This window comes from Sipha flava, unplaced genomic scaffold (assembly GCF_003268045.1).
Source record: "Sipha flava isolate LNK unplaced genomic scaffold, YSA_version1 3_pilon_pilon, whole genome shotgun sequence".
In the NCBI taxonomy this organism is placed as follows: domain Eukaryota; kingdom Metazoa; phylum Arthropoda; class Insecta; order Hemiptera; family Aphididae; genus Sipha; species Sipha flava.
In genome coordinates this window covers 929132-956268 of record NW_020273108.1, presented here as the reverse complement: position 1 = coordinate 956268, position 27137 = coordinate 929132, and the positions used below count along the sequence as shown (strand labels likewise).

Below are 27137 nucleotides of genomic sequence, written 5' to 3'. Positions count from 1 at the left end.
ACTATGTAATATCGTGAATGTTGTGACGTTACTGTACTAGACGTAAATGTCTTATGTACTACAACATCCGATTACGATGTACAACAGGGTTTGATATCAATTACTTTTTAATTTTTTTTTTTTTTTTACAAAAGTACACCATCAGATAATAATTCTATAAAATATTATAATTTGTGACCACATATTTCACAGTGTACAATTTCAATATATTAATAATTTCACGTACAATTGGTATACTTCAAGAGAGACAGTGAAACGATCAATAATAATAGTTTTATGGAAAAATAATAAATATTAGAATCTAATAAGCGTTTGTTATACATACAGAATGGTGATAGCGTTCAGCGTTAAAAAAAAAAAACATATTGTTAAAACAAGGACTTAACATTGAAATAAATCATATCAACATAGAGATTCGATTATTAGCAAAAGGTTTTTTTTCTTTCTCACGCAATCCTGTATTTATAAATACGTCAATAAATATTCAGAGTATTATACTCGTACATAATGTACACGAAAGATGAGTATAAAAAAATGTGGTACGGTACCCACAAAAATAATTATAACAATGATAATATAACATAATGTAATGTATATAATATAATATAATAATGATGAAAACATTCCGCAAAAATAAATGAAAAACGAATAAATAAATGAAAAAAATGGTAAAGAACGACGGCAATAATAATGATGATTGTGTGGTAACAATAATCGTACGACAGCGACGGTCAAAGGAACGGTTTTCGGACGGCGGCGGTGAACGCGGACGATTGGAAAAGTGATAAATAATAATTGATACGATAATAAAGTGATAAACAATAATTGATACATAATGATTTTAAAAATAATGCCCGAGTGACGCGTACGGAAATAATTGAACGAATATGGTGAGAGAAAAAAATGGGGTTAGGAGTAACGGTATGGAATACGAATTGAACGTTTCCGGGGGGGGGAAGAAAGGAGAAAAAAAATTCACATCGATGGACACGGCGGCTAGGGCTGTAGAGCGTGCGCAAGCGGTGCGAGTTTTTTCGCTCTTTTCGGGTACTGTTACTTTAATCCTCGTGTGTGGCACGAGTACGGTTTTCGAGAGGTTGACGGAAGGTTTATTTACGGCGTTCGATTTTCAAAAAAAAAAAAAAAACACGTCTCATTTTGAAAATCGAACACGTGCCGGAAAGCCTGGAAAATCGTGCTCGTGCGACCGCGGCGGTGTTAGAAAAAGATGCGAATCAACACGACCACCAGCACCGAGATCAGCAGCGATTTCGAGTAAGAGAGGATCGTGTCGTCGACCTCTTTGATCTTCGCCTCGCGGCGCTCCGTGGCCCATGGCTGTGAGCATGTGGCCTGTTCGTCGTCGTGCGCTTCGTCTCCGCCTGCGGACAGAAGTATACGGTCAGGCGCGGAATGATTTTTTTTTTTTTTTTGAAAGGGCAATAAAAAATAAATTATTTATAAATATGAGAACTTTATTGAGTATTGATAATTTTTAAAATCAATCGATCAAGTTTAATCTCCTTTGTTTTATTGCATATAACTATTTTTCATAAACATGAAGGATCTGATCTTGTTTATTATTTTTATATTTTTTTGTCTAAAAAAATAAATGGTCAGTTTCCGATATTTTACCGTAGGGTAATGGTGGTGGTAGGGTGATAATAGTATAACGAGGGTATCAGATCTGGAATTCATATGATGATGTGTAGTTCTGCATAACGTCTAGTAACCGCTGTCTGAAGTTCACGGATTTCCAATGAAACGGCTCTTAGTGCGCAGCTGAATTGATGTACTTGACCCGTTTTTCGAATAGATAAACCATGCGACTTATCTCTTTTTGTAACCCATTCGAAATCATCTTTTCGATGAATTTCCCAGCACTTTTTCTACAATCTTAGCGATAGCGTTATAAAAGTTTGATTAAAAAATGTACATACGTTTTCAGTTCACTCGCTTCTATTTTATTCGACTAGAATTGTTCAGAAAAAAAAAAACGTTCGAAAGGAGAAAAAATAATGAACTACGAAGATTACATAATATACCGAATCAGGGATGCCGGAACAGGTAGGGGGGCAGAGGAGTAGGTGCCCCTCCGGATTTTTTGTGAAGAGGCAAAGAGTATGTTTCACCCCTCCAAATATAGGCACGAATTTAGTTGATACTTCATCTGGAACAGCTTAGAGAAGAATTTGGACTGGGTATATATAATATTTTCGTAATAATAATAATCTATTATGACTAAAATCATAGATTAAATTAATTAAACATACCATAGGATTATCTGTTAACACAGTATTTCTGTCTATAAGTGAAAAATGGATTTGAAGATAATATTACAGTGCCCTACAGAATTTGTCCTTACCCGTCCGAACTATTTATAAAAAAAACATATGTTAAAAACAAACGTGTTATCAACATTAATATTTATATTTTATTACATTATAGACTTGCACCTTGTTTATTTTCAACAAAAGGATTGTTTCTGCAGTATTGATACTGCCATGTGTAGTGCATGCAGCGTATACCTAGTCAGTAGTCATTATTGCGAAATATTATCATGTCATTATGATACGTGGTTTTTAGTTGCAAGGCATTTTGAGTGATTTTAAATTACTGATTTATTTACAACTATCTATCTATAAGGTTGTTGAGTATCTTAAAATAACTTGAATTGTTTTTTTATCCCACCAGGAAAACTATAATTGTTGTCTTGAAAAAAAAAAATTCGAAATTAGTATGAAAGTAGTGGTTGATTAGAGGCTACCCTCAGTTTGCCCCCCCCCCCCCAATATATTGTTCCGGCGTCCTGTACAAAATAGTTGTCAATCGCTTAATAGTTAAAATAAAAATGGGCAGGGCAAGTATTAATTCTCATTAAAAAACCGAGTGGGAAAGGACCCTTGAGGAGGCTACACAAGAGGTGGGTGGAGGCACGGCGAACAAATATATAATAAGTATAGATTCTACGTATAGAATTATTTGAGCATCGAATAAGAATCAACGATGGGAGAAATCGTAGGAGACATCAATAGTCCACCCTGAACCTGAAAAGTAGAAGCATAAGAAGAATTGTTGTTTCATCGATGCCGTACATCGCGGGAATCTAAAAACCATCTCCCGTCGTTGCGGCGACTCGGCCACAGACCAGGGCTTGTCGGACGCGAAAGAAAAACAAAAACCACTGCACCAAACAACCCATACCAGTGTCGCGTGTCCTACGTGATGTTAACAATGCTGACACTCACCGGTGCGATGATGTGGCAACAGTGTTGACACATCGTCCGTAGCTCCTTTGTCCTCGGCCATCGCTGTTACAGTAGGTTCGTCCTCGGATACCGCTGTTATAGTCGGTTCGTCCTCTGCCACCGCTGTTACAGTCGGTTCATCCACGATCGCTAATGCGACGGCGGTCATCGCTTCGTGCTCGCCCGCGGACATCGTCTCTTCCTCCTCGATCGCGACGGCGGACGGAAGGGACGAGGGCGTCGACGGTCGCGAACGGTCCGACCCGTATTCGTCCGCATAGCTCGGCGGTGGTGACATCTGCTTCGGGTCCGGTTCGTCGTCGTCGCATCCGAACTTTAGCCAGAAGTCATGGTTGCCGCAGCTGTCGGCCAGGTGTCCCCGATCGGACGACCGCACCAAGACGGACTTGTCCAGATCGAACGGCAGGAAACCGTCCGCGCCGTGGCCGCCTTGCGGTGTGTCCCAATCGTAGGAATGGCGGCGATGGTAGCTGCCGCCGGCCACGCGACGCTCGAGCTTTGGCGGCGAACGCATCATCGGCATCGGCGGCGGCGTGGTGGCCATCTCCACTGCGGCCGTTTCCGCCACAACGGCCGTCTCCGGCTCCGCGGTGGTTGTCGTGCGCGTCGTCGAGTCGATCACGTTCGTCCCCTCCGGTTGCGCCCTCGCCCACGCCTTCAACTCGTCCACCGATGAACCTGCTGACAAACTCAATATTACGCTAAATGCACTCGATATTGCATTCACGACGTTCCGTAGAACGCGACGAATACCCTTTTCCGTTGAGTAGTCAAAAGTAGATATGTGTAGCTATACTAAAATCAGTTATAATCTGAGGATTTTACTATCGGTGGAGTTTACGTGTTTTCAAGTTGAAAATACGTGCTGGTTGAATTTACATTTTTTTTTTCAGGTAAAAAAAAAAAGTATCAGTGGAAATTACATGATATAAATCCAACCCTAAATCGACTACCTTTAAATCGGTAGAATTTACAATCGCCCGTCTTATCATCTTTCATCAACTTTTACCCTATCTTCATGGCCCTACACTTCATTTATGACTTTTGATAGCAACGCTTCGACGTTTCGTAAAAATACGCACTCGGACGATCAGCGTAGTCACATTTATTGCGTGACACTACAATTTACCATATACGCAGTCGTAGAACACTATCTGTTTGAAGATTTTTATGAAATCAGCCACAAATGTTCTAATTAATAAAAATCTATGCCCAACGTAATTTGTTTGATACGAATATATAGAACTATATTTTACTGACATTTTTAATTCTTTTTAATAACGATTTTTTTTTTTAACGTTAAATGATTAAATATTTCATAACTTTCTTAATACTGCAATACAGCTACTCTATTGGATATGCAAACGAGATAATTTTTGTCCGAGATAGAAAATAATAATTTATAGTCAATAATATTCAATATGAACAAACGTTTCATAATCGATTCCAATCAAATGCCTACGTTCTGTAAGGTATTTTAAATTTGATTTTGTCGTATTGTATCCATTTTTAAATCAATTAAGACCGTCTGTACTTCCACCAATATTTAAATAAAAAACGTAGCTACATGTTTAATCGAATTTGGTCTTGATCATTGTTTCCATTTATTAAAACTTTGATCTATAATTTTATGGGGTTTTGAATAACTAAATGCAACGAATAATTCTTAATAAGGATATAGACGAATTACATGTCGGCGAATTTAAAAATTACCCTTAATAAGTACCTACTGAGTACTATTAATACGTGCTATAATTGTTCGCGCATTGCCAGATATAGCGAGCTAATTGCAAATATTATTTTGTACGATTTATAAATTAATAATAGTTATTGATGCAATGCAATGAATATAATAAGAAGGTTTGGCATTAAAATGTTTTGCAATTATGAGATACAAAAATATAAATATATAAGTAATTATATCATATAGACTGTGTGAATCGAGGAGATTAACTTTTAATTTAGGATAGTTTATTATTCGAGCTCCCTACTAACTGGGACAGTAGAAATAAGTAGTAGTAAATTATAAAAGTGATTAAGTCTTAAAATTAATTTTTACTGTTCATTTGATATAAAAAAAAGTTAATTAATTTTAGCTTGGAATTTCGGTAAAAGTATAATCGTAGAAAAGGTTTGTTTATAAATCGAAAATTTATTTGAACTAGGCTTATACAATTATTATTAATTAAATATCTGACAAAAAAATTTTAACAATAAAGTCAGAAACATTTTATGACATTATAAATTGCACTAAATATTATAAAAAAATATTTTTAAGAAAGTAGAATATACACAAACAATTCAATTAAATACTCGTATAATATGTATTTATAGAAACTTTCTTAAAGTAGTATAAACTTATCTTTATAAGAACAGTTCAAAAATGAATTCTAAATTTGTTTTTTTGTTCATTAAACGATATAGTTTTTTAATTTTTTATTATTAATGAAGTAAACAAAGTTCGGTTAATAAAACGTTTATTATAAACTCTGCACTTAAATACCGAGAGTTTGAGGAACTCTGAGCAATAAAAAACGTTTAAATATGAGTTTAAATGCCATATAAAAACATAAGAACTGATGGAGTTCTAGATATTGTAATTATTATAACTATAATGATTTCGTATTTAAATAGTCTTATCTAAATCATTCCTATTTTAAATATTACACATTGTTTCGAAACGAACTTAAATAAAAATCATAGTTATTAAAAGTTAATAAATGTTAATATTAAAATCTTTTCTAACGTTTAATTAAAATTGTATACTAGTGTGGTGTATTTAGGAATAGTCTAAAATGAGCTAGGTACCAATTTAAATTTTAAAACCTAATAGCTAAAAAAAATTTCGAATGCGTAATTGTATAAAATACCTTATTTGATTTTCATTGTAGTCCAAAAAAAAAAAAAAAATCAATAGTGAAAAACGTGCGGCATTATTAGTAAACTCCAACGTTATTTTAAAATATGCACAAACTTATGAAAACGGGGTCCGCCGCCGATGGTTTCCAACAAAATTAAATGTAATAACAAAACTACAATAATGAGAATAACTGTAATGGTCATTTCAAGTAGTAGTGTGGAACGGGTCGTAAAAGTAAATCCTAAAATCCTTCTAAATACGATTTTGTCCATTTGGTATTTTTGAACTCGCCTTTCTCTATAATATACAATGAAACACAATTCACTTGTATACATTACTTTAGCCTCCGTGGTTATTCTTAAACTACATAATTGTAGTCAATAAAAATAAAAAAAAGTTAATAAAACATGCACTTAATTTGCAAACCACACAGAACGCAATAAATAATATTAAATTTTGTTTAATAAATGTTTGCAACAGAATGTTTAGTAATGCGCAAATTATATTTATATTTTATTTTGATTTACAAAAGGGAAACTTTTCCGGAAAAATGTATTTATGCACGAACTGAATTATATCAAAAAATATATACAGGAAATATGGAACTACGTTCATTATAGATTGTTATCAGTCTTATAAGTATATTTGTTAAGAAATAATTAATTAAAACAGTTCAATAAAAATATTTTTGCTCCGAAATGAAAGAGAAAAATATACTTTGTACCCGGTAAAAAAATAAGCACTGCAACTAGTATCTAGAACAGTGGTTTTTAACCGGTGCACCGCGCCCTTGAAGTGAGCTGCAATAAATCTATAAGTTATTTTATAAGTATGTATTTACCAGTATTATTATCGATATTCGATAACAACTGATAGAACTTATCGTTACGTTGTAGATGCATATTATATTATTTATTGTAAGAATGCCCGTCGCAGCCGTCTCAATCGGTCGAAATCATTAAAATATTTCACAATAATTAACCCACTAATAGAGTAGACTGTAAACAGTGTACGTATGTATATAAAATAGTATTCACATATTACATGGATTGGTGTGCAGCGAAAATTTTGAAGGAGATGAAGTGTGCCGCATTGTTAAAAAGGTTGAAAACCACTGATCTAGAATATACGGTACACAAAGGAATAATAATCTATGAGCAGCAGTCATATGTTATGGCATAAATAATTTTTAAAGTCGCATAGGTATCTCGTTTTTATAATAAGAAATGTAACATTATTATGATATATTTTTTGACGAATTATTATCTAAAATAAAGTGTTCCATTTAATTAAATTATAAATAAAATATTACTTGACAATAAAGTAAAATAATCATGTACATTCTTAATCTTTTTTGGTTACCAGTACAAATTTAAATATATAATGTATTACTGAGATTAGTGATGTATATTTAATTTCCTTACGTTGAGGGGGGGAGGAGTATATTATTATATGGTTTTTATGTCAATATCAAACGTATATTTTTAATCAAAACTATATTTTTTTTTTCAGTTATTTAGGAGAGGATTTATTCCCAACTATCCTCACCCATATTTGAAAGCCATAGACGGTGAGTAACTGAATATTACTAATTAGTATGACTTCATGAAACGTTGAGAATATACCTACGATAAATAACGTAATAACATAAAGTAATAAAGTTTAATATAAAAAAAATCAAAATCATAAAAATTCTTCATGATCCACTGATCAAAAAACTTTGTATATAACTATTATTGATGATTTAATGAATTTTATAGTCATACAAATTTAATAATTATAATTTCGTTCCAACACGTATATGTTAAAATTTAACAATATTATAGTAAAAAATAATTATCACATTTATAAATTGAAAGAATAATACATTTTGTGAATGAAACTGTATTAGGAAAATAAAATTAAAAAAAGGTCCTGCACAAAAACACAAGTAACAAAGTTATTTATGATTATTAATTTGGTAACGTGATCTACAGTATTTTCATAAACTGTAATTGTAATAATTATAATTATTATTTCCTTAGACTTAAATAAAAATATCCAAACAATGGTAATATGATCAAATATTCTGTTTCTAAACAAATATTTTGCAAAAATAAAACTACAATAGTTTAGGTATTAGTGGATTTGTACAATTATAATTCAATTCGGTAAAAAATCATATGGATGAAATTAAAAATAGTTACAGTTGATTTCATAAAATGAAAGCTGCAAGCTTAAATTAAAAAATACATTTTATGCTTTAGAGTTTAAAATACACATTGTTTGTATAGCTTAAAAACACATTGTGCTTTAAACGAATTTTTTCTGTTAAGAGTTATCCTCTGGGGGTGTTCACTATTCATAAAAAAATATCACTATTAATTGTGTTTTCGTAGATCTTAAGCCATTAATTAATATGATGTTAAAATGAAAAAAATTTTGTTTTATTAAAAAAGCACAATGCATTGACGATTTATGTTGTTTTGTAAGAATTGTGTTCGTAATATTTTTTCCTTCGAGATGCTGAATTAAAAGCGAGGGTTGGTTTGTGGTTATCTTTGAAATTGTCAGATTTATTTTCAAAAATAATCTTTTTAATAATATGAATGAAAATTCAATGAAAAACCAAACTTTTATTCACACTTAATAGTAAAAATATAGTTAAAGACAGCTATCAAGAATTCGATGGAATATATTTCTTTCGTAATTTAATGTTTAAAAATACCTTAATAATAACATAAGATTACTTTGGATAGTTTATCGATTTTGAGACTCGACTTTGTTTTATGTATAATTTCGGTTGATTTTATACTTGTTTATTAATAATCTGCGAATTATACGTGTTAAATACATAAAATATTAACCAAGTCAGGGAAATACTTAGGATTTTATTAAAATTATCAACATTTTTTTTAAAATTGTGTAGCTAGGTACTTTAATAGACTAAACAGTCTCTGAAATCAGATAAATTGTCTTTAAAAAAAACTATAAAATATCGATGAAATGACTTAACTAACAACGAAACATACGAAACTTTAATGAAGTTATATGATTTGATGAAAATATGAATACAATTATTTTATGAAATTAATCAATAATTTAATTAGGGATATTAAAATACAGTGAAATATCTTTCTGTAAAATGAAAACTGTCATAACTGACATTCGTTTTTATTCCGAATAATTTTTAATTAAATTAATTATTGTTTTTGGTAAGAAAAAAAATAAATTATTTTGAGAAACAAAATACGCCATTGTACTTAGGTATAATTTAATTATTAGGGTTTGAATTTCGATGTGTTAGTCTTCAAAAAAATGTTTTTAAAAATCGCAATAGATAGAAAATATCAACGAAAGTATATAATTCTTGCAAAGTTTTCTATGATAAAAAAGATTGACAAAAAATTAAGTGTCTAACTGCACCTATAAAACTAATTGAAAACAAAAATGTTATCATAAATATTTTAATTTTTAACTTATAATCTAAGAGGGATTTTGAAGGTAAAAAAATTGCCAGAAATATTAAAAACACAAAGAAAAAAAATACAAAATTAAATTATAATATGGATGGTTTAATATAACCATTGACATTAACTACACACCGATTAAACATTGATGATAAGTCATTAAAAATAATTAACTGTATGGGTGTTAATGATATTAATGATGACTTATATTTTTTTCAATTCTTTTGGAGGGTATGGGGCTTGATGAGTGTCGACGCGAACCGATATCGAAAACCGGGTCTTAACAATGGTGTTTATCATTTAAATGATAGTGCTCTTGTGCCGTGGCCAATATGCGCTGATCGGTCACCCTATCTTTCGGGCAAATGCTTAATTTATATACGGGTCCGTTGGAGTAAAGCCCGATTCACACTAGACACAAGACGAACGAAAATCTAGTCCAATTCACATACGACCGACAAAAAATGACAGACACACACTCAGTTGATTTTAATTTTCGATTCGAATGGTCGGAAATTGTTAATCCTCAACATGTATAAAAATTTAAAATTTGAAGATTTGGCCGCGACGGCATTATTATTACTCAACGAAAAGAAGAATAGCGATAGTGCGGTCAAAAGACGTTCGATTTGGGTTTTACCATGTCAATGATAATTAGTGCAAAAATGTTCGATTATAAATGCAATTTATAAATTAATTCAAGTAAAAAAGTACATCAAAATACGTATGCTTAAAATAAACTGATTTCTGGCACCGACAAAACAATGTTTGCTCGAATGTTTTGTCGTGTCGCCACGGAAGCTTACCGAACCGGCGTGAATTACCGTGTTCAATTATATTGATAAAACGTTTTTTGTCGTGTCGTACGAATGTAGTAACGGGCCTAATAGTAGTTCTGAGGAACTGTATTGTAAATGTCAACTTGCTTCTTTTGTTTTGCAGTCTTGCCAGCTCGTTCCACGAATTCGTAAGGGCGGCCCAACATGCGTCGCGACCCTCCCGACCGTACGTGTACACCACCGGTGACCTTTTGATTTCCGCCATGATCCGTGCGTGCTGTACGTGTGGCCCTAAAAATAATATCAAACGTTATGTAATCATGACGACGGAAGGAAGACAACACATCACACATCCATGTCGTTTGTCCGTATGACACATTTTTATCAACCGAACTGCATCAATCTAAAAAATTAATTATAAAAGTAACGAATAAAGTTACTTCAAATGCTAGTCAATTAGATCGGCTGATTTAAAAAGGATCCGCTAAGAAAAATAAAACTTAAAAAAAAAAAAACGTTGCGGTTGCGGTAGTTCCAATGGTAAGACGACGGAAAAACACGAGCTGATTCCTTATCAATTATCATATCGGAATTGTTTTAACAAATATCACATAATGAGTGCGATATTGCAATAAAAAATTCAGTTTATTTTGGCACATTAATTGAAATGTGTGTGTCACAAGGAGATAAATTAAATGATGGAAAGCTACCTACATACAATTAATTTATCCTTAGATTCAAATTTAAAAATGCTTTATGAACAAGAATCTAATGTTCCTGATTCATTAAATAAAAATGTAGGTCAAAAAACAGTTGCGACTTTTTTTCAATAAAAAAACTTCATTTTAAAATACCAGAAGCACAACGATTAAATACACCAACATTAACCATAAGAAAACAAATAATGGATGACTTAATAACGAAAAAGATAGGTCTCCTTTTGTCCATATTGATTCGTAATTTGACCACAGAATAGTTTAATCTCTTCTGTGGTTTGACCATGTATATGGAAAGTATAATATGATATTTACATTATGCTACCTACATTTATTAGTATTATTTCGAAAACAGTTATTTTAATTATTTTAAACTAAATTTTTATAACAATTTTTTTATTATTTTGAAAACAATATTATTATTATTTTTTGTATGTTAATATAATGTTCTGTGGTTTGTATATTCATGTTGATAATATTTTGTCACGCATAATATTTAGTTATTTGATGCACATCATATGATAGTTGTTAAAGAATTCGCTCATGGGCTGTCTCTAGACACTCGTTGGAAAATACGTTGTCGTGATCGAAACAGTTGAAATAAAATCGACGAGAGTGACGAGATAGATAGAAAGAGAAAAAGTGAGAAAGAATGAGAGAGGAATAACGTTTTCGTTCATCGATTTTTTTTTTTTTGCTGTGTCGCTGAGGGTAGTAGTATAGATTTTACGAAACGTTAATGTCGTCGTACTAAAAAAAAAAAACCGTTTCGCTTTCGACAACATCATTGTGTTCGCAGGGTATTATATTGTATGCTTGTTGCAAGACGCGTAGCCGAGGCGTGTCGGCGGATTTTCCAAAAGAATAGGATGCCATTTTATTTAACGGCACTCGCAAGATAAACGTTTAAATCGTATAATTGCGATATTAAGACGTTTATTATTTGAACGAGCGTACACGACTCGCTGGAGAGCTTGAAGCTTCGTGAAGCCTCGTCCGTACCCCAACTACGAACGCAGTAGTGGTTATTCAGTAACGGGGCGGCAGTAGTGTATAAGATAACGGGCTTGCGGTAGGAGACACATAAACATACAAAACATATCGTGCCCGAGCACAAAGCATAAAATATTCTCCGAAAGACGCGCGCATGTTTGTGAAAAGTTAATATTGCTCAACTTTGACAAATGGTCTGTCCGCGGCGCGTCGTCTTTCATCCGGGAAACGGCATTGCGGCGACAAAATAATTATACATCAGTCCCCTGCTGAACTGTGCACGTAAATAGATGCCGAACCGTATTCTTGGACCGCAGGCGAGAGGGGTCGGGCGGAAACAAATAGAAAGAGCGAGAAAAACACACGATCGCGCGCACACGATAACAATACGTGATAATACGTAGATAATATTACGGATAAGCTCGTCCGGGGGTTTTATTCCGGAAGGTATATTAAAAAACTTTCTGCCAACGAAATTAAAGTTCGAATCAAATATTCCGATTTGCCACGATTGTTGTTTTTATTTATTGCATTACAAAAATTCGGTATACGTTAGAAACCGTCAACACACGTGCGCGCGCCGTGTGAAAGCGAACAAAAACGTCGTCGGAAGTGTGAACCTCACTCGTAACGTAACTATTACCAAAGGTACGTAGACGCAACGAAAACGTGTCTAAAAGCAATAAGCGAACGAGCGACATAGCCGAAGGGACGATTTGTTACCTGAGTGTCGTCGGCGGTATTCTGTACAGCGGTAGGGAATTTTCGATTGCGAAAAGCCAAGACCGCGTCGAACGTCGTACACGAGTGCACTTGTTCGGGAACAACTCGAAACGTTTCGACGGGAGTTCGATTTTTACCAATATTGCGCGGGTCTCGTGTCACCACGTAGCGTGCCGGACTAAAACCCGTCGGACGGGTGTCTGTGCACCAGATATACACGAACGTCGTGATTGATTGCGCTGCGGTTATAACTGCGATATTATTTCGTATTTCCGAGAGTTGTTATTCACGAGCAGATAACGACGAAGGTGCACGGCAATGCCACCACCAACTCGCAGCGTACGTTTGGAAAAGCCGACCGATTAGACGCGAAATCTAAAATTACTAGTAGAATGGAAAAAAATCAAAAACAAAAAAACTTACTTTTAAACGACTAATCGTATTTCGAAAAACCGATCTCGAACAAATCTCACTGCTACGATGTTGGAAAAATATTTTCGTTGAGCGACGGTGTTGTACAACGAACGAGCAAATGAACATCTGAACGCGATTCGAAATCCATCGATGGTTCACACCGATACAGTGCACGCCTGAACTTTCGACGTGAAAATATCGGCGACGACTACACGTCGTAATCGACAATAAAACCGATATCACAAACCGGTTTTTACCAATCGTTAAATCCGTATTCATTCGTCCGACGATAACCGAATTTCAATTTTTCCAAATCTCAAGCACGGCTCGAGAAACGTATAATTTTCCGTGCGACAACGCGTCGTCGAAGCGTACCCACTGTTCAGTCTCTGTACAGTAGAGCCGGGACGGTAAAAGTAATATTAACAAATTTGATTTCGGAAAATTGTTTCACATTATTTGTTCGCGGTCGAAAAATTTCAAGTCATTCTCAACTGTCGCTGAATTATATTCGTATACCCCTTTTGGGTTGCCGTACGGAATACGTACTTACTAGGAATAGTAAAATAAAAAAATATTCCATCTCGCCAACCCAATAATAATATAAAACCCACGTCGCTCGTTCGGAATCTAATATCGATCGTTCGCAGAGTTGGTCTTATCAGCCTAGTAAGGGCAATCGTTATTCCAGCGCATTGTTATATAAATACACGGGATAAACTTTATTTTATATTGTTCGTGGGATACCCGCAGAACATTGAATATTATTTTCTTTGTACGTCGTCATTCGAGTATGTTTTACGCGTTCGGTTTTCAAAACATAAATTGTCTTTTCTACAGCAGAAATAACGCGCGATGCACTCGTGAAATGCACCAATCTCAATTTTATGTTGCAATTATTTGGATTAAATTTTCATGTGTTTTTCATTTTTTTTTTTTTTTTTTTTGTCTTCAATCCGGTACTTAATCAATTGTTTCGTTTGTTTATAAAAAAATAAATACAGAATTATACAATTATAGTTAATTATTATATCAATAACGTACTGTTATATAATTATTTACTATTTTCTACTGAGCTTCTGTAATAATACCATTTAGTATTTTCAAAATACCTGAGCTACTTACTCTTTACTTGCAATTGTATAAAAATATTCTAGAATAAATAGTTCAGTACAAATTATATTTAAATAGTTTATTTGATAAAAGTGAAATAAATATAATTCATAATACACAAAATTTACACAATTCATGAAAACAATATGCGTCATTAAATTTGTATAGCATTTATTACAAAAATAATCTTACAAGTTTGATTTATAAGTAAAATCATTTATAATCATACCAATTATAATATTTCACTACATCATGTATTAGTTATTTATTTTCAAAATGTCGAATAAAAATTAATAAATTATATTTGTAAGTAGAGCTTTAAATTGTACGCACTAAATCTGCACTCAATATGCACCAGTGGCAGATTTATGGAGGTGACGTGGTGATCGCCCCCTCCTTGGGCTCTTAAATTTCTCAAATTACGGTAAATTCTTCATTGTACTTTATACATTACTCATAAATATTCCTATTCACCCTCTTCCCTCAAAACAACCTTCAAATCCACCACGGATATATACAGTATATTATATTATAATGGCTTCTTTCAAAATCTTTTTTTAACTAGAAATTAATTTTCAAACTAACTACTTTAAAAACATAAATCTAACATTTAAGAAAATAATTTCTCTTTATTTCGTGCATATTACACTACGCTGTAAATAATGAAAATTCATATTAATTGGTACATACTTAAGATACTGTGAGCTTTGTTGTATTTGTCAGAGGAATATTTTTGAATTGTTTTTTTTTTTTGAATCGTGGCTGCATTACATTTTTTAACAATTAAATTTATATTTAATTTATCCGTATGGATTTTACTTTACACTTAACTTTAATAATCATTGTCTCGAAAAGATGCGTTGTCCGTTGGAATGAATTGTTCATTTAACACAATGGTCGTTCACCACATAAATTACACTATTTTAATGTTATTTATTCTAAGACGACACTTGTATTTTCTTTTACTACTTATGTTATGTAACGATGATGAAAATAATAATAACTGTACAACTGCTGTAATATAATTTAAATGTATACGATTACATTATATTACCGTCTACTTTAATTTAATTTAGACTCCATATAATACTACAGTAGTCATAAAAGGGTCACAGCTAGACGTTTAAAGAGTGTGTGTTTGTGGATTAAACATGTTTATAAGTTCAGACTCGGTTTTATCAAACGAAGCAGACACCCAGAAAGTTATTGCAATAGCTACTGAAATTGTGCACTTTAATATTATGATACAGGTATATATGCATGGATAATGTTTGAACAGAATCAATTTTTCATTTTATATGTGCGAGAAGTAGTATCAAAGTACCGCGAACGAATAATATTGTTTTTTTTTTCGTTTGAGGTTTATGTATTTTGTATTATTATTTTATCATTAAGCAGTGGTGCAAAAAAAGGATTAATTGCGTTTGACAGTTGTACAATGTCAATCTCGGGTTGTTATGACCGAGAGTTGAGCTTAATGGCGTTTTGACTTTTAGTTTTACACGGAAAAGCTTTTGGACATTGACCAAATCAAATATGTAAATCACAACTACTCATCTGAGTTTGACTGATAATTTATATTAAATTTATGTAGGTACTATGCGATGTTTCTATGTTTGAACACATAAAAATCATTATAACTTATTAAAATATAATCGCCAATTAATTATGAAACTAATTGGATGAAAAATGTTTACAAAGTTGGTCAAAAAATCGTAAGGTAATCATATTTTACTAAAATACATTAAAAAAATAAATATTTTATGTTGTACTCATACTTAAAATTGAAATATTTTGTCGTTATCGATTGTTTTAAAATCAGTTTTAGTGCGATGACGTCTCAAAAATACCATACAGATCATACGCATTTGGAGAAAATATTGACTGGAAATCTGTCCCCTGTAATAGGTATATATGTATTTTGGTATTTTTTACCATGTCAAACATTTTGGTATATAATTATTCTCATCATTAAACTAATTTGAAAAATAAGAACATCGGTCCGAAGGAATTCAATTTTTTAAATATTTTTTGCAACTAGCACCAGGCTTCACATGTCATCATTAGCTATATAATTAGTAGTAGTATTTATATTAAATATACAATTATATATTTAGTTATATTATATTTACATTATCCTATCATGTAAATCATAAATACTTGTACGCTACTGTTTTTGTATCCGTATCAGAATAAAGGTATAAAGGTACAGTACAGTTATGCAGTAACATTGATTATTTTATTTAGACAGTTGAGATTTCAGTACACGTGTTCTAGACTTAATTAAATCCCAGTCTAAATAACCACCGATTAATAATCTAGATCCTTGGTATCCTTTACGGCCGTGTAGCACTCGATGGTTGTCAAATGTCAAAATGTCTCCTGAAAAACAAAATAACAGCAGTTAGCAGTTTTTTATGCGTTCATACCATTTGTACCAATGGTTTCAAACATTTTTTTAAACACTGCATACTGCGCTATTCATAAAATCTTTAACTCGTTTTGGGCACGAATAAATATTTTAGAAATTTTCTTTACTTAAAATTGTTTTGGTCATTATTTCATTATTTTTACACCAAGTTAGATAAACAAAACTTCATAACGCGTATGCATATTTATTTTTAAGAAATTGCAGTAGGTACTCCTAGAGAATGATCGCGACACACGTGTTTGAAAAACATTGATCAACAACTGACCTATACGGTAAAACTATCGAAACATTAGTTAAAGAATTCCATCGGTAATAAAATCTCCAAACGACGGTGTACGATCGCATAAAACGCTTGCATTGAATAACAACGCGCAATATTGACTCATACGTAAACGCTTTTGTTGATTAAACGAAATAAACGGACGCGCACGAAAGCAATTTGAGAGTTATTTTCTGAACACGTACCTGGTTTCATTTTAAATGTGCTGATGATGTTTTCGTCGTATGCAATCTTCACGAACTGTTCGATCGCATCGTACCAAATACGAACATCGTCTATTGACACGGGAAACGTTGAATCTCTGTGTGGTTCGCTGAAATTAATCCGTTTCACTCGTCCGTGGCCGTCTTCGCTGTACAAAAATAAAAGCAATTATTCCATGAGTTTTAAATACCATACGTATCGGTTGAACAGTACCGTAAAAATTATAATAAATCAGGACGGTCCGAACGTACACGCCAGGCGAATGCGATTTTTTCGATTATTGTTGAAAACCCTCGAGACTTACGTACATGTTGTTGGCACGCGTGTGTTATAAACTATTCGTGTCGTTATCATAATGTCTGGCGGAATGGAATTATAAATCTAGTAGCACGTGATGCCGTTGCGAAATTGATGTAATTACTTTTGAATACTATTATATGAACAATGCGATCCGTGTTAAACATTTTTTTAATTTTTTTTTATTCAAAACAGAAAATGAAACAAGATTTTAGTGGGTTTTCAAACATAGATCGTATTGCATTTCATGTACATCATAAATATTGTATTACGATTGCTTATACAACGCATTCGAATTTCAAGTCATAATATGACCCAAGTACATATGATTTTCTATAGAAGTAATCACACATCTATCCGTATACTTTATAATGGTCCGTCTTTAGTTATTACCTACTTAAACAAATTTTTAATTCTGTAACTAATGACTCATATAAAAATAATACAAAACAAAATATTTCGTTTGATAATGGTTTTTCGTTTTATGCTTCGAAAAATTTACCTAAATCCTATATTTTTGTGTATTAAATTATTTCGTAATTTTTAAACAACCGAATGATAAAATATCAATGTTTTTTTAATTAACCTAATTCAGAATCAATTATTTATTTATACATAATTCGCTTAGTTGGCAGTTTAAAATTAAATTAACTAAAACTAAATATATTGACATAACTATAAAGCACACGTTTGTTCGCCTAATTTTAAGACGGTAAACAAAGGTAAGTGTACCTATATAATATGCGTACTCGCACGAAAATATACTTCGGGCGTACGTTCGAACACAAGTCGAATTGTTTTTTTTTTTATCTATTAAGTTGAACAAGATGTATTGTTCATCACCTAGAGTTAGAACAGTATAACCCGGACGTATTCCACGCAAGGTTTCGTGAAAAATAAATGTTACGGCACCAAATGTGTCTAAAATTTAAATATTTCTTACGTGGTACGCGAAAAATGTTTCAAAACGTGTATCTTATAAACGTTCATCATTCCGCGTTCGTGCGACACTGCCGTTGAACGGTGTCTCCGTACTATCTCCTTAATGGGCAGTATTTGAAGATTAATTATTCAAAAGCTTATGATTTAGATGGCGTACCGCGGCTTTGTAAATCATCCGAATGACGTGTCGCGTGCTCGTAGTACACGCGTATACTTATCGGGCGCAATAATTTTGAGGTACTCACCAAATCACAGGAGCGTGGTGAATGTTATGGAAGTTGTAGCCGTTATCGTGTCCGTGATCAATCCACCTCACGGGTATCGTGGACAAAGCCTTATAGCGGTTCGGATTGATTTCCTTCAATCGTTCGCACACGAAGAGCCCATCGGTCACCTCGTTTTCACCGCCACTGGACTCCGGTTGGATTATACAGTGCAGCAGAATCACCTTTATTTATCAAACGAACGCGTTTTAATTGAAAACGTTTATTATAGCGATTTTGATTCGAATGTTTGGTAAACAACAACTATATACTAGTTTATATACCGAAGTATATATACTTCGGACTCAAAAAAAAAAACAAATGAAAAAATACGCTTTATACCTATAGACAGTTTATACGGAACGAAAGTTCCATTGGGGTTATTTGTTTGTACTCGAAAGCAATAATAAATCATAACTGTCAAAAACCGATTCTGAGTTTTTTGAAATAATTTCATTCTAGTTCTTACAATTTTGCGAAGCGCAACATAATTGATTTTAATTTCCGAACATTTATTTAGCATCTTCACGTTTAAAAAATACGATCTTATGAATAATATCGTTTTTCTATCCACTTTGTACTATTATTTTGAATTAATATCCTTAAACTATAATATTCATTAAATTGAGTGAAAAAATATTTAAAAATAGTTTTTATATAGTATATAGTTTTTCAGTGAAGGGTTAATCAGGTGCAATGTTCATTATCTACAATTTATTAATATATTTAAGTCAACATTTATATTAATTGAAAAAAGTTGCCATTGTAACTATAACATTATGCAATTACGAGCATGTTACTATAAATAAAATTATAAAACATTTTTAACATTAATCATAACCAAAGATTAACTTCATTGTTTGTTTAATAACTAAACGTAGTTTCGAATGAAGCTTACAACTCACAGAATATAACGAAATCAAACAGAACTTTGCACCGTGGTCACATTTATAATAAACAGCTACTGTACAAAATGCTTATTTAAATATCCTGCAGTTACATATTACAGTTAAAGAAGAGTTATTTATGGAAATCTCGTGCGAATTCGGCTTATACCGTCATAACATATCATATACCAATCAACATACATAAAATAATTTCAGCAAAACTATTAGGCTAACTGAACAAATTTCCACTTCACTCAGAATTAATTAAACAAATAGATAAATTACCTTAATACCGTTATTCAAATTATGATTTATCTTTAAATACGTACATATACGTATTATATAAGTCTTATTCTCAAAAATATTAAAATCGTAAAAACATTTTGAATTCCAATGGTCCACGAATTAAAGTGTCAAAACAATATTAATTAAACAAAAATATTATAATCTTAATTGTGAGTTTCATATGTGAAAATGTTTATCAGGAACTTCCTCTTAGACACATCATAATTGTATTCGATACCGAATAAATAATAATGTTTATATCAAGAATCAATAAAATATCATTCGAAAAATAACATAAATTTAGTTATTACTAGTTATACAATAATAATAATACAACATATAATCATAAAATTAAAATTACCCCAGGTGTGTATTCATAGTACGGAAGATCTGTGTGAAGTTGTAAGTACGTCGATCTATATGCCAAATTGGTCGCATCGTCCTTTGCTTCGACTCTGAAAGTTTTTCTAAAAAACACAAGACGGTAATATTGTTTGAGTTTTTCAAATGTAAAATTTATTTTAATACCAATAAAAGTCGCTGTTTGTTAATTTTCCTAATGATAAACTATTTAAGTTTAAAATGTTTTATCTTACTACGAATAAAAATAACAACGGAAACAATATTACGTTTATTAGAGTTTGTTGTGCGCACACGTAAATACTATGGCTAATACTTAAAAACTACTCAATGGCAGTTGTTATTCTATTGCTTTCTTAAAAATTATTTTATATCGTTTATTTTTAGAACGAAATACGCTATTATTCAATATTCTTTATATTATTTTTGTAGAACAAATTTGATCGAAAAATTGGATGAAGATTTAAGGTACAATTTTTTATTTCTCAACCTCTTATTTTTTTTTATTAAGATTTGGATTTCAATTATTAAATACAAACGTCATTTAACTTTACTAAAGGAAAATATTATAAGAACACTTGTTCTTAAATAATATTATTTAGATTAGTATTTTTATATCTATCTTAGCTTGATAATTATTTTGAAAATTAATCTTAAAATTATTATGACACATCAGAAAAATAAAATATAAATGTTGGACAGTTATATAGTTCCTTGTTTTAGATTTTAGCAAGTAAACCACAATTAATTATAAACAGTGCCGGCGCTAGGTATTGTGGGGCCCTGGATATAGGTTAGCCTATAGGTTCCCAAAGAGGGGCGAAATTCTAGCATTTTTTTAAATCAGGATTTTTTCAAAAAATATTGTTTTTCTTCGAATTTTAAACAATAACTATAGAGAAAATAAATATTTATATTATTATTTATTGTAGGAAGCCTACTCGACGGGTATCGTCAAAATATTACGCTTTCGTCGTATCGATAACGATTTATTTTGTAATTCGTACTATGGCTAAATTTAGATATAATTTTCCAAATAACTGATAATAGGCATAATATAGATTTATAATTTGTCGATATAAAATGTGAATGTGTCTCACGGTATTAAGATGATAATTAAAAATCACGGGGCCCTTTAACAAGCGCGAGGCCCTGGACAAATGTCCCATTTGTCCTCCCCTAGCGCTGGCACTCATTATACTGATTACGCCTGATTATAAACATTTAAATTATCTTACCAATATTTCAAGTATTATAATATTATTGTAATAATAGTATTATAATGCTTTGCAAGCATAACAATTAATAATAATTTTTTAACTGAATTAAATGATACCCATCAGGTAATTTAAATAACTTGGGAGAAATAACTACATATTATGAAATATGGTCGATGATAATGTTTTTCTTGATTAATTAAACCAACTAATCAATTTGTCACGAATGAAAACAACAATTATGGGTATAATTGACATGTGAATAATATCGGTTAGGTATAATGGTTTAGGCTCGGTACACACGTGCGTTATTTTGACGTGTGGCACCGCTACATCATCGTATTTGCGAGGTGTTATATTTATAATTCAATTGACCGATACACACACGTCTCCGTCACCACACGTTATCGTACGAGCTCGTACGAGACAAAAATTACTCCGATAACGCAACGTCAAAATATCGTAAATGTGGCATCTCATTACATAGCGATTTATTGATTGATACACATGCGCGTGTTTTTTTTTGTAATAATGGCTTTGAACACACAATTTTAAATTTTTAACATCGAACATTTTTTTTTGCGGAAATAAAGAAGTACCTACCCTGAAGTTTGGAACTTTATTTGCGAGTCAAATCGTGACTGACTAATAAAACAATTGGATTGAATTCATATTTGCCGTGAATTTTTCGAGGGATTTTATGAGAAAGAAAATGCAATAAATAAGAGAACATATTTGACTTAAAGAGATGTACCCAGTTACGTCTGTTTTTTTTTTCGACAAATAGTTTTTATAAACTAAAAACGCAAAAAACTACCAGTTTTCGGTTGTACACTTCCATAATCAGTAGTCACTTCGCCTAGTGTATCGACACATTTGTCGTAGTTCAAACGTTGGTGTTCAAGCGGTGCCGCGTGTCAAAATAACGCACGTGTGTATATTACAATTAGGGATGGGCCGATACCACTTTTTACCGATACCCGATATACCGATTTATACAACCGATATAAAACCGATATCCGATATTATAATCTCAAGTAAAAACTAAGTTGATTTTTAATATATTACATAAAAAAATCAACTTTTTTGGCAAAACCATGAACCGATACTAAAATTAATCTGACACCACAAACCGATAAAACCGATACCCGATATTATAATCACAAGTAGTTTTGCGGTATCGGTTTAAATATCGGTTTTGAAAATAAACCGATACCGATATTTCCGATACCACCAATATCGGCCGATACCAAGTATCGGTTCTAAGATCGGCCCACCCCTAATTACAATTACGATGACGCAGCGGTGCTGCACGTCAAAATAACGCACATGTGTACCAAGCCCTTATACATGGTTTCTGCTGCTAGCCGATAATCCGGAACCGATCGGTAAACGACCGCAACATCAATAAATAAGATATGAACCGCATTAGTCTAATTATTGTATTTCTGCCGATCCGATCCGATCCGACGTTGTCCGGCCATCGGTATCCGATAACGTCAGACATGAATGCCTACAATGGTCCCGACGTGATCCGTTGCATACTGTATACTGTCTAACCGTTCTACTGCAGTCTGCAATAGAAGCAGGCCCGTATTTAGGGGTGGCACGGGTAGACACATGCCAGGGGGCGTCAAGTCTCAGAGGCGGCAAAATATTTTAGCAAAATTAATTTTAAAAATTATGTACCTAATGAAAAAAAAATAAAACAATAAAAAAAAGAAAATATTATGTTTTATTATGTTATAATTTGTTAATTAAAAAAAAAAAAAAAAAATGGTATGTTTTATTATGTTATAATTTGTTTAATTTGTTAATTAAAAAAAAGTATTAAACGATTTTCATTTAAAAGTTATTTTTAATATTAAAGAATCTCGATTATAAACGAAATAATAAGTGTTAAATTATTATTATTTATTTGGGGGGGGGGAGGGGCATAAATTATATACCCGTGACGCCAATTTTTTAAATACGGACCTGAGTAGAAGCTACTGCAGTAAACACGTGATAGCGAAATGAGTGATTCTGATGATGATTTTTTGTGCTGGTTTTTGATGGAAAATATCGTCCTTCTAAAGAAATGTAGAACAAAGACATGGGTCCATGAATTCAATTTAGACCAATCTAAAGGAGAATTTTATACAACGTGTGTACCTATGCGGAATTACCCGTTCCAATTGATTCCTACAGCTCACATTTTATAACATGGTTGTAGTAAGTTTTCACCCTCTGGTCCTACAAACAAGGTTCATCTCTTACAAGCTGTATTAACATCTCCTTGTCAATTTTTCCCGTTGTTTTTAAAAAAATTGTCTAATTTTCAACTTGTTAACTTTTATAATTCAGCAAGTTTTAACTTTATCAACTACGCGTCGGACTGGAAACAAACATGATTGATCGGCCGTCAAATCGAATAATGTCGGGAGTCGTCGGAAATAGAGAATTCGAGAGCTTCGTTTCAACTCTAGGCACTAGTATTAACATCAAGATTTTTGTTTTTTTTCCGACGTCGTCCGATATTCGGACGACGCCAGATCGGATCTGATCGGGAGAAATACGAATCTAAGTGCAGCCTTATCGGAGCCACACTGGTCGATTCGGCGAACCATATTGTATGTATTAATTAACCAATATAAACGTATATAATTTTGTAACATAATATAATTGACAATACAAAATAATTACCATAAAGGTTTGTATAGTAAATAATAATATTATTGAGTAGTGGGATAAATTAACTACGAATACATTATAATTGTTAGGTTGAAAAAATAACAGTAGTGCCAGTTGTATTAAAATAGTTCAATGCGATTATTTTAACCTTTCAACATTAACTTTTACTATAATTTCTGTGTGTTTTAGTTGTTTATTTATTTCATTGTTGAAACAGTTAAAAATCATTGTACAGTGATATATTATAAGTATCTCATAATGATGTATATAATACCACGGTCAATAGTCACCTCGTCACCAAATAAATCATAGGTACTTACCTACTTATCTACCTAACCTATGTTGTATGCTGGGGTTACGAGGAGTCTTACTTCTATGTATTAATCAATTTAATTAATACCTAATTCATTGTGTTATAATCAATGGTTCAACAGTGATAATTTAGAATTCCATTAAGGATATCCATTTTTACTACCTAGAAAATTATAGGTTTTTTTTTTTTTTTATGTTGAAAATTAAAAAAATAATTTTATAATGACGTGTTTAATAAAAACGAAAAACATTATTTTATAATTCTTGTTACATTATATGAAGCCGTAAACGTAGATCGTACATACAAAAAATCTTCTGCCGCAAAGAAGTATGCAAGCCGCATAGCTGCTTATGAAAAAACGGAAATTAAAGCTGCAAATTCTATTGTGGAGCTGTGGGGGTGTTAAAATGTACTTGATTTAAATTGAGGATCATATCAAAATTAATGTTTCACAATTCAAAGAGTGTCAATCAAGGATGAACGTATGTAAAAAGTCGGTTAGTGAGGTTTTAAAAAATATCATAACCTTAGTATTGTTGCTTATTAATCTTTAATGATAAGTACATAATTGGTAATAATATTTCGTGGGGAGGTCCCCTTCGCAGCGAATAGCTCGATAGCGAGTAGTCCGGCGGCGGAGCGGTCGCGGTGAAATGTCCTAGACCCTATTTTGTTAACTGTAGTGAATAACATTGAATAAAATAGTATGGATTGTGAACATTCAGCTTTAGCTTCTTAAATTTGCATCATGCAATTTATAATGCACTGCAAATGTATATCTTGTGGTGTTATATTTTATAGTCTTAATAGAAGTTATAAACATTTAGTTACAAAGGATGAATTACATTTTTCGAACGTACCAAGAGATAACAATTGTCAAGTGAAGGAAGAAAATTTATTTTAGGATGAATATCCACATTTTTTTAGTGCATATACCCACAAATATATTTACCACATATATATATATATATATATATATATATATATATATATAATATTTAAAATATATAATATTTTTTTACATAGTATTAATTGTTAAATAGCTAAATTGCTACTACAATCGAAAACGTTTCAAATTTTGCACTAATTTAAATAACGCAAAATGCTAAATTGTTCGTTATGTTTTAACTGTCAATAACGGTAATAGAAAAATTTTTTAAACGTTTAAATTTGTATAACGTTTAAACGCTTAAATTGAATAATGTTTGAATTATTTATAGCGTTACACACTTAATTGCTTATAACGTTTAAATGTTCCATAACGGTAAACAATATAAATAACCACAAATATAGGTTAAAACCACAAATATTAAGGATTTACCTGATTTAAATATTACCAAAAATTTTACTTGCAAATGTTGAGCCTGAATTAAAGAAACAATTTGAGTACCCCCCCCCCTCCCCAAGAAATAAGTTTAAATACGTTCCTGTATATTACAGGCATATTGATGATACTTTTATTAATGGTTCAAATAGACAATTAGAAAATGTAATTAAAAATTTAAACAGAATAAATAAAAACATTCAATTTATACTCGAAATACAAATAAATAATAAATACATTTTCTGGGATCTTACTATTTCAATAATAAATAAAAATTTCAATTTAGTATTCACAGGAAACTAACACAAACTAATGCTATAATACAACATAATTCCAATCATTCTTATTCTAAAAAAATATAATTTTTTATACTTGGACGTTTGAACGTATTCCATTAAATGAACATAATTATCAATACGAGCTTATTATTATCTATAATACAACCCACATAAATAATTTGAATTTAAATAATATTAAAAAAAAAAAATCTATAAACGTATTAAATAAAAATAAAGCACAACTCATCAAATAATATTGTTAATATTATTGTATTAAAAATTAAAATAATATACTCGACTGATTCGCTTATATTTTAAACAATAATGATTAAAATGTAAAAATCTTTTTTAAAATCAGTAATTTAATAAAACATAAATAGAACAAAAAATTTCATATTCAGTTGCGATTTTATTATTTTTGTATATATCTAAAGATACATTTTTAATGCGAAACCAGTCATACATTAAAAATATAACAATAATCCTGGATAAGCATTTATTTATTTATTTTCATACATAAACTATTTATTTTATATTAAATTTAATTCATGGGAATGACAATAACAATTGCTGATATAAACAATTATCGCATAGAATCGGTTTACAGATACATATATATTTATTCATTACATTTAAATCAATGATTTTCATAAGGTGTAGTCTCTCGGATTTAATCTTAGATCACGTTCAAATACGTTCAAACATTTGTTTGAAATTTAGTACGAATATTTGTAAAATTTAGGCCCTGCAGGCATAGCTTTACTTAACTACCGTCCCATAGCTCTCACTGTAGATGCCATCAAACGTATCATACGTGTACGATGTATTTATAAACGTCTGACGTTTCAAGAAATCTTCTAGAGTATATTATTATTATTATTATTAATAATATAACGTTTCGAATTAAAATTACAAAGTCCAGCAGAGCGTGTTCTACGATATTATCCCTTTACATCCCGTGTCCACCAGCCGAATACGAAGTATTATTAATAACGTTTTCGAAACAAATACATTGGGTTCCATTACTGCACGGTTAATCTCGTATCTGCGCCGTACGATCCATACGC

At 31.7% G+C, this 27137-nt stretch overlaps 2 protein-coding genes across 3 annotated transcripts in view; both read right to left on the bottom strand.

Annotated features, from left to right (window-relative positions):
- Positions 1–622: 622 nt before the first annotated feature.
- LOC112688651 lies at positions 623–13399 on the bottom strand. Of its 2 annotated transcripts, none has more exons than XM_025561951.1 (4): positions 13213–13399; positions 10505–10648; positions 3249–3947; positions 623–1382 (listed from the first exon to the last, which is right to left on the bottom strand). In XM_025561951.1, exons 2-4 carry the CDS (start codon positions 10620–10622, stop codon positions 1219–1221), a joined length of 981 nt encoding a protein of 326 aa, XP_025417736.1. In that variant the 5' UTR covers positions 10623–10648; positions 13213–13399; the 3' UTR covers positions 623–1218. The 2 variants fall into 2 exon arrangements, with proteins under 2 accessions (XP_025417736.1, XP_025417737.1); XM_025561952.1 differs by lacking the exon at positions 13213–13399 and adding an exon at positions 12790–13029.
- A 3134-nt stretch (positions 13400–16533) lies between these two features.
- The window catches only part of LOC112688693 (gamma-butyrobetaine dioxygenase-like), a 29996-nt gene continuing 19392 nt past the window's right edge, over positions 16534–27137 (bottom strand). The window contains exons 4-7 of the mRNA XM_025562017.1: positions 20267–20372; positions 18716–18918; positions 17213–17379; positions 16534–16698 (exon numbers count right to left, since the gene is read on the bottom strand). Coding sequence (XP_025417802.1) covers positions 16556–16698; positions 17213–17379; positions 18716–18918; positions 20267–20372 — 619 coding nt within the window. The 3' untranslated portion in view covers positions 16534–16555. The remainder of the gene's footprint in view (positions 16699–17212; positions 17380–18715; positions 18919–20266; positions 20373–27137) is intronic.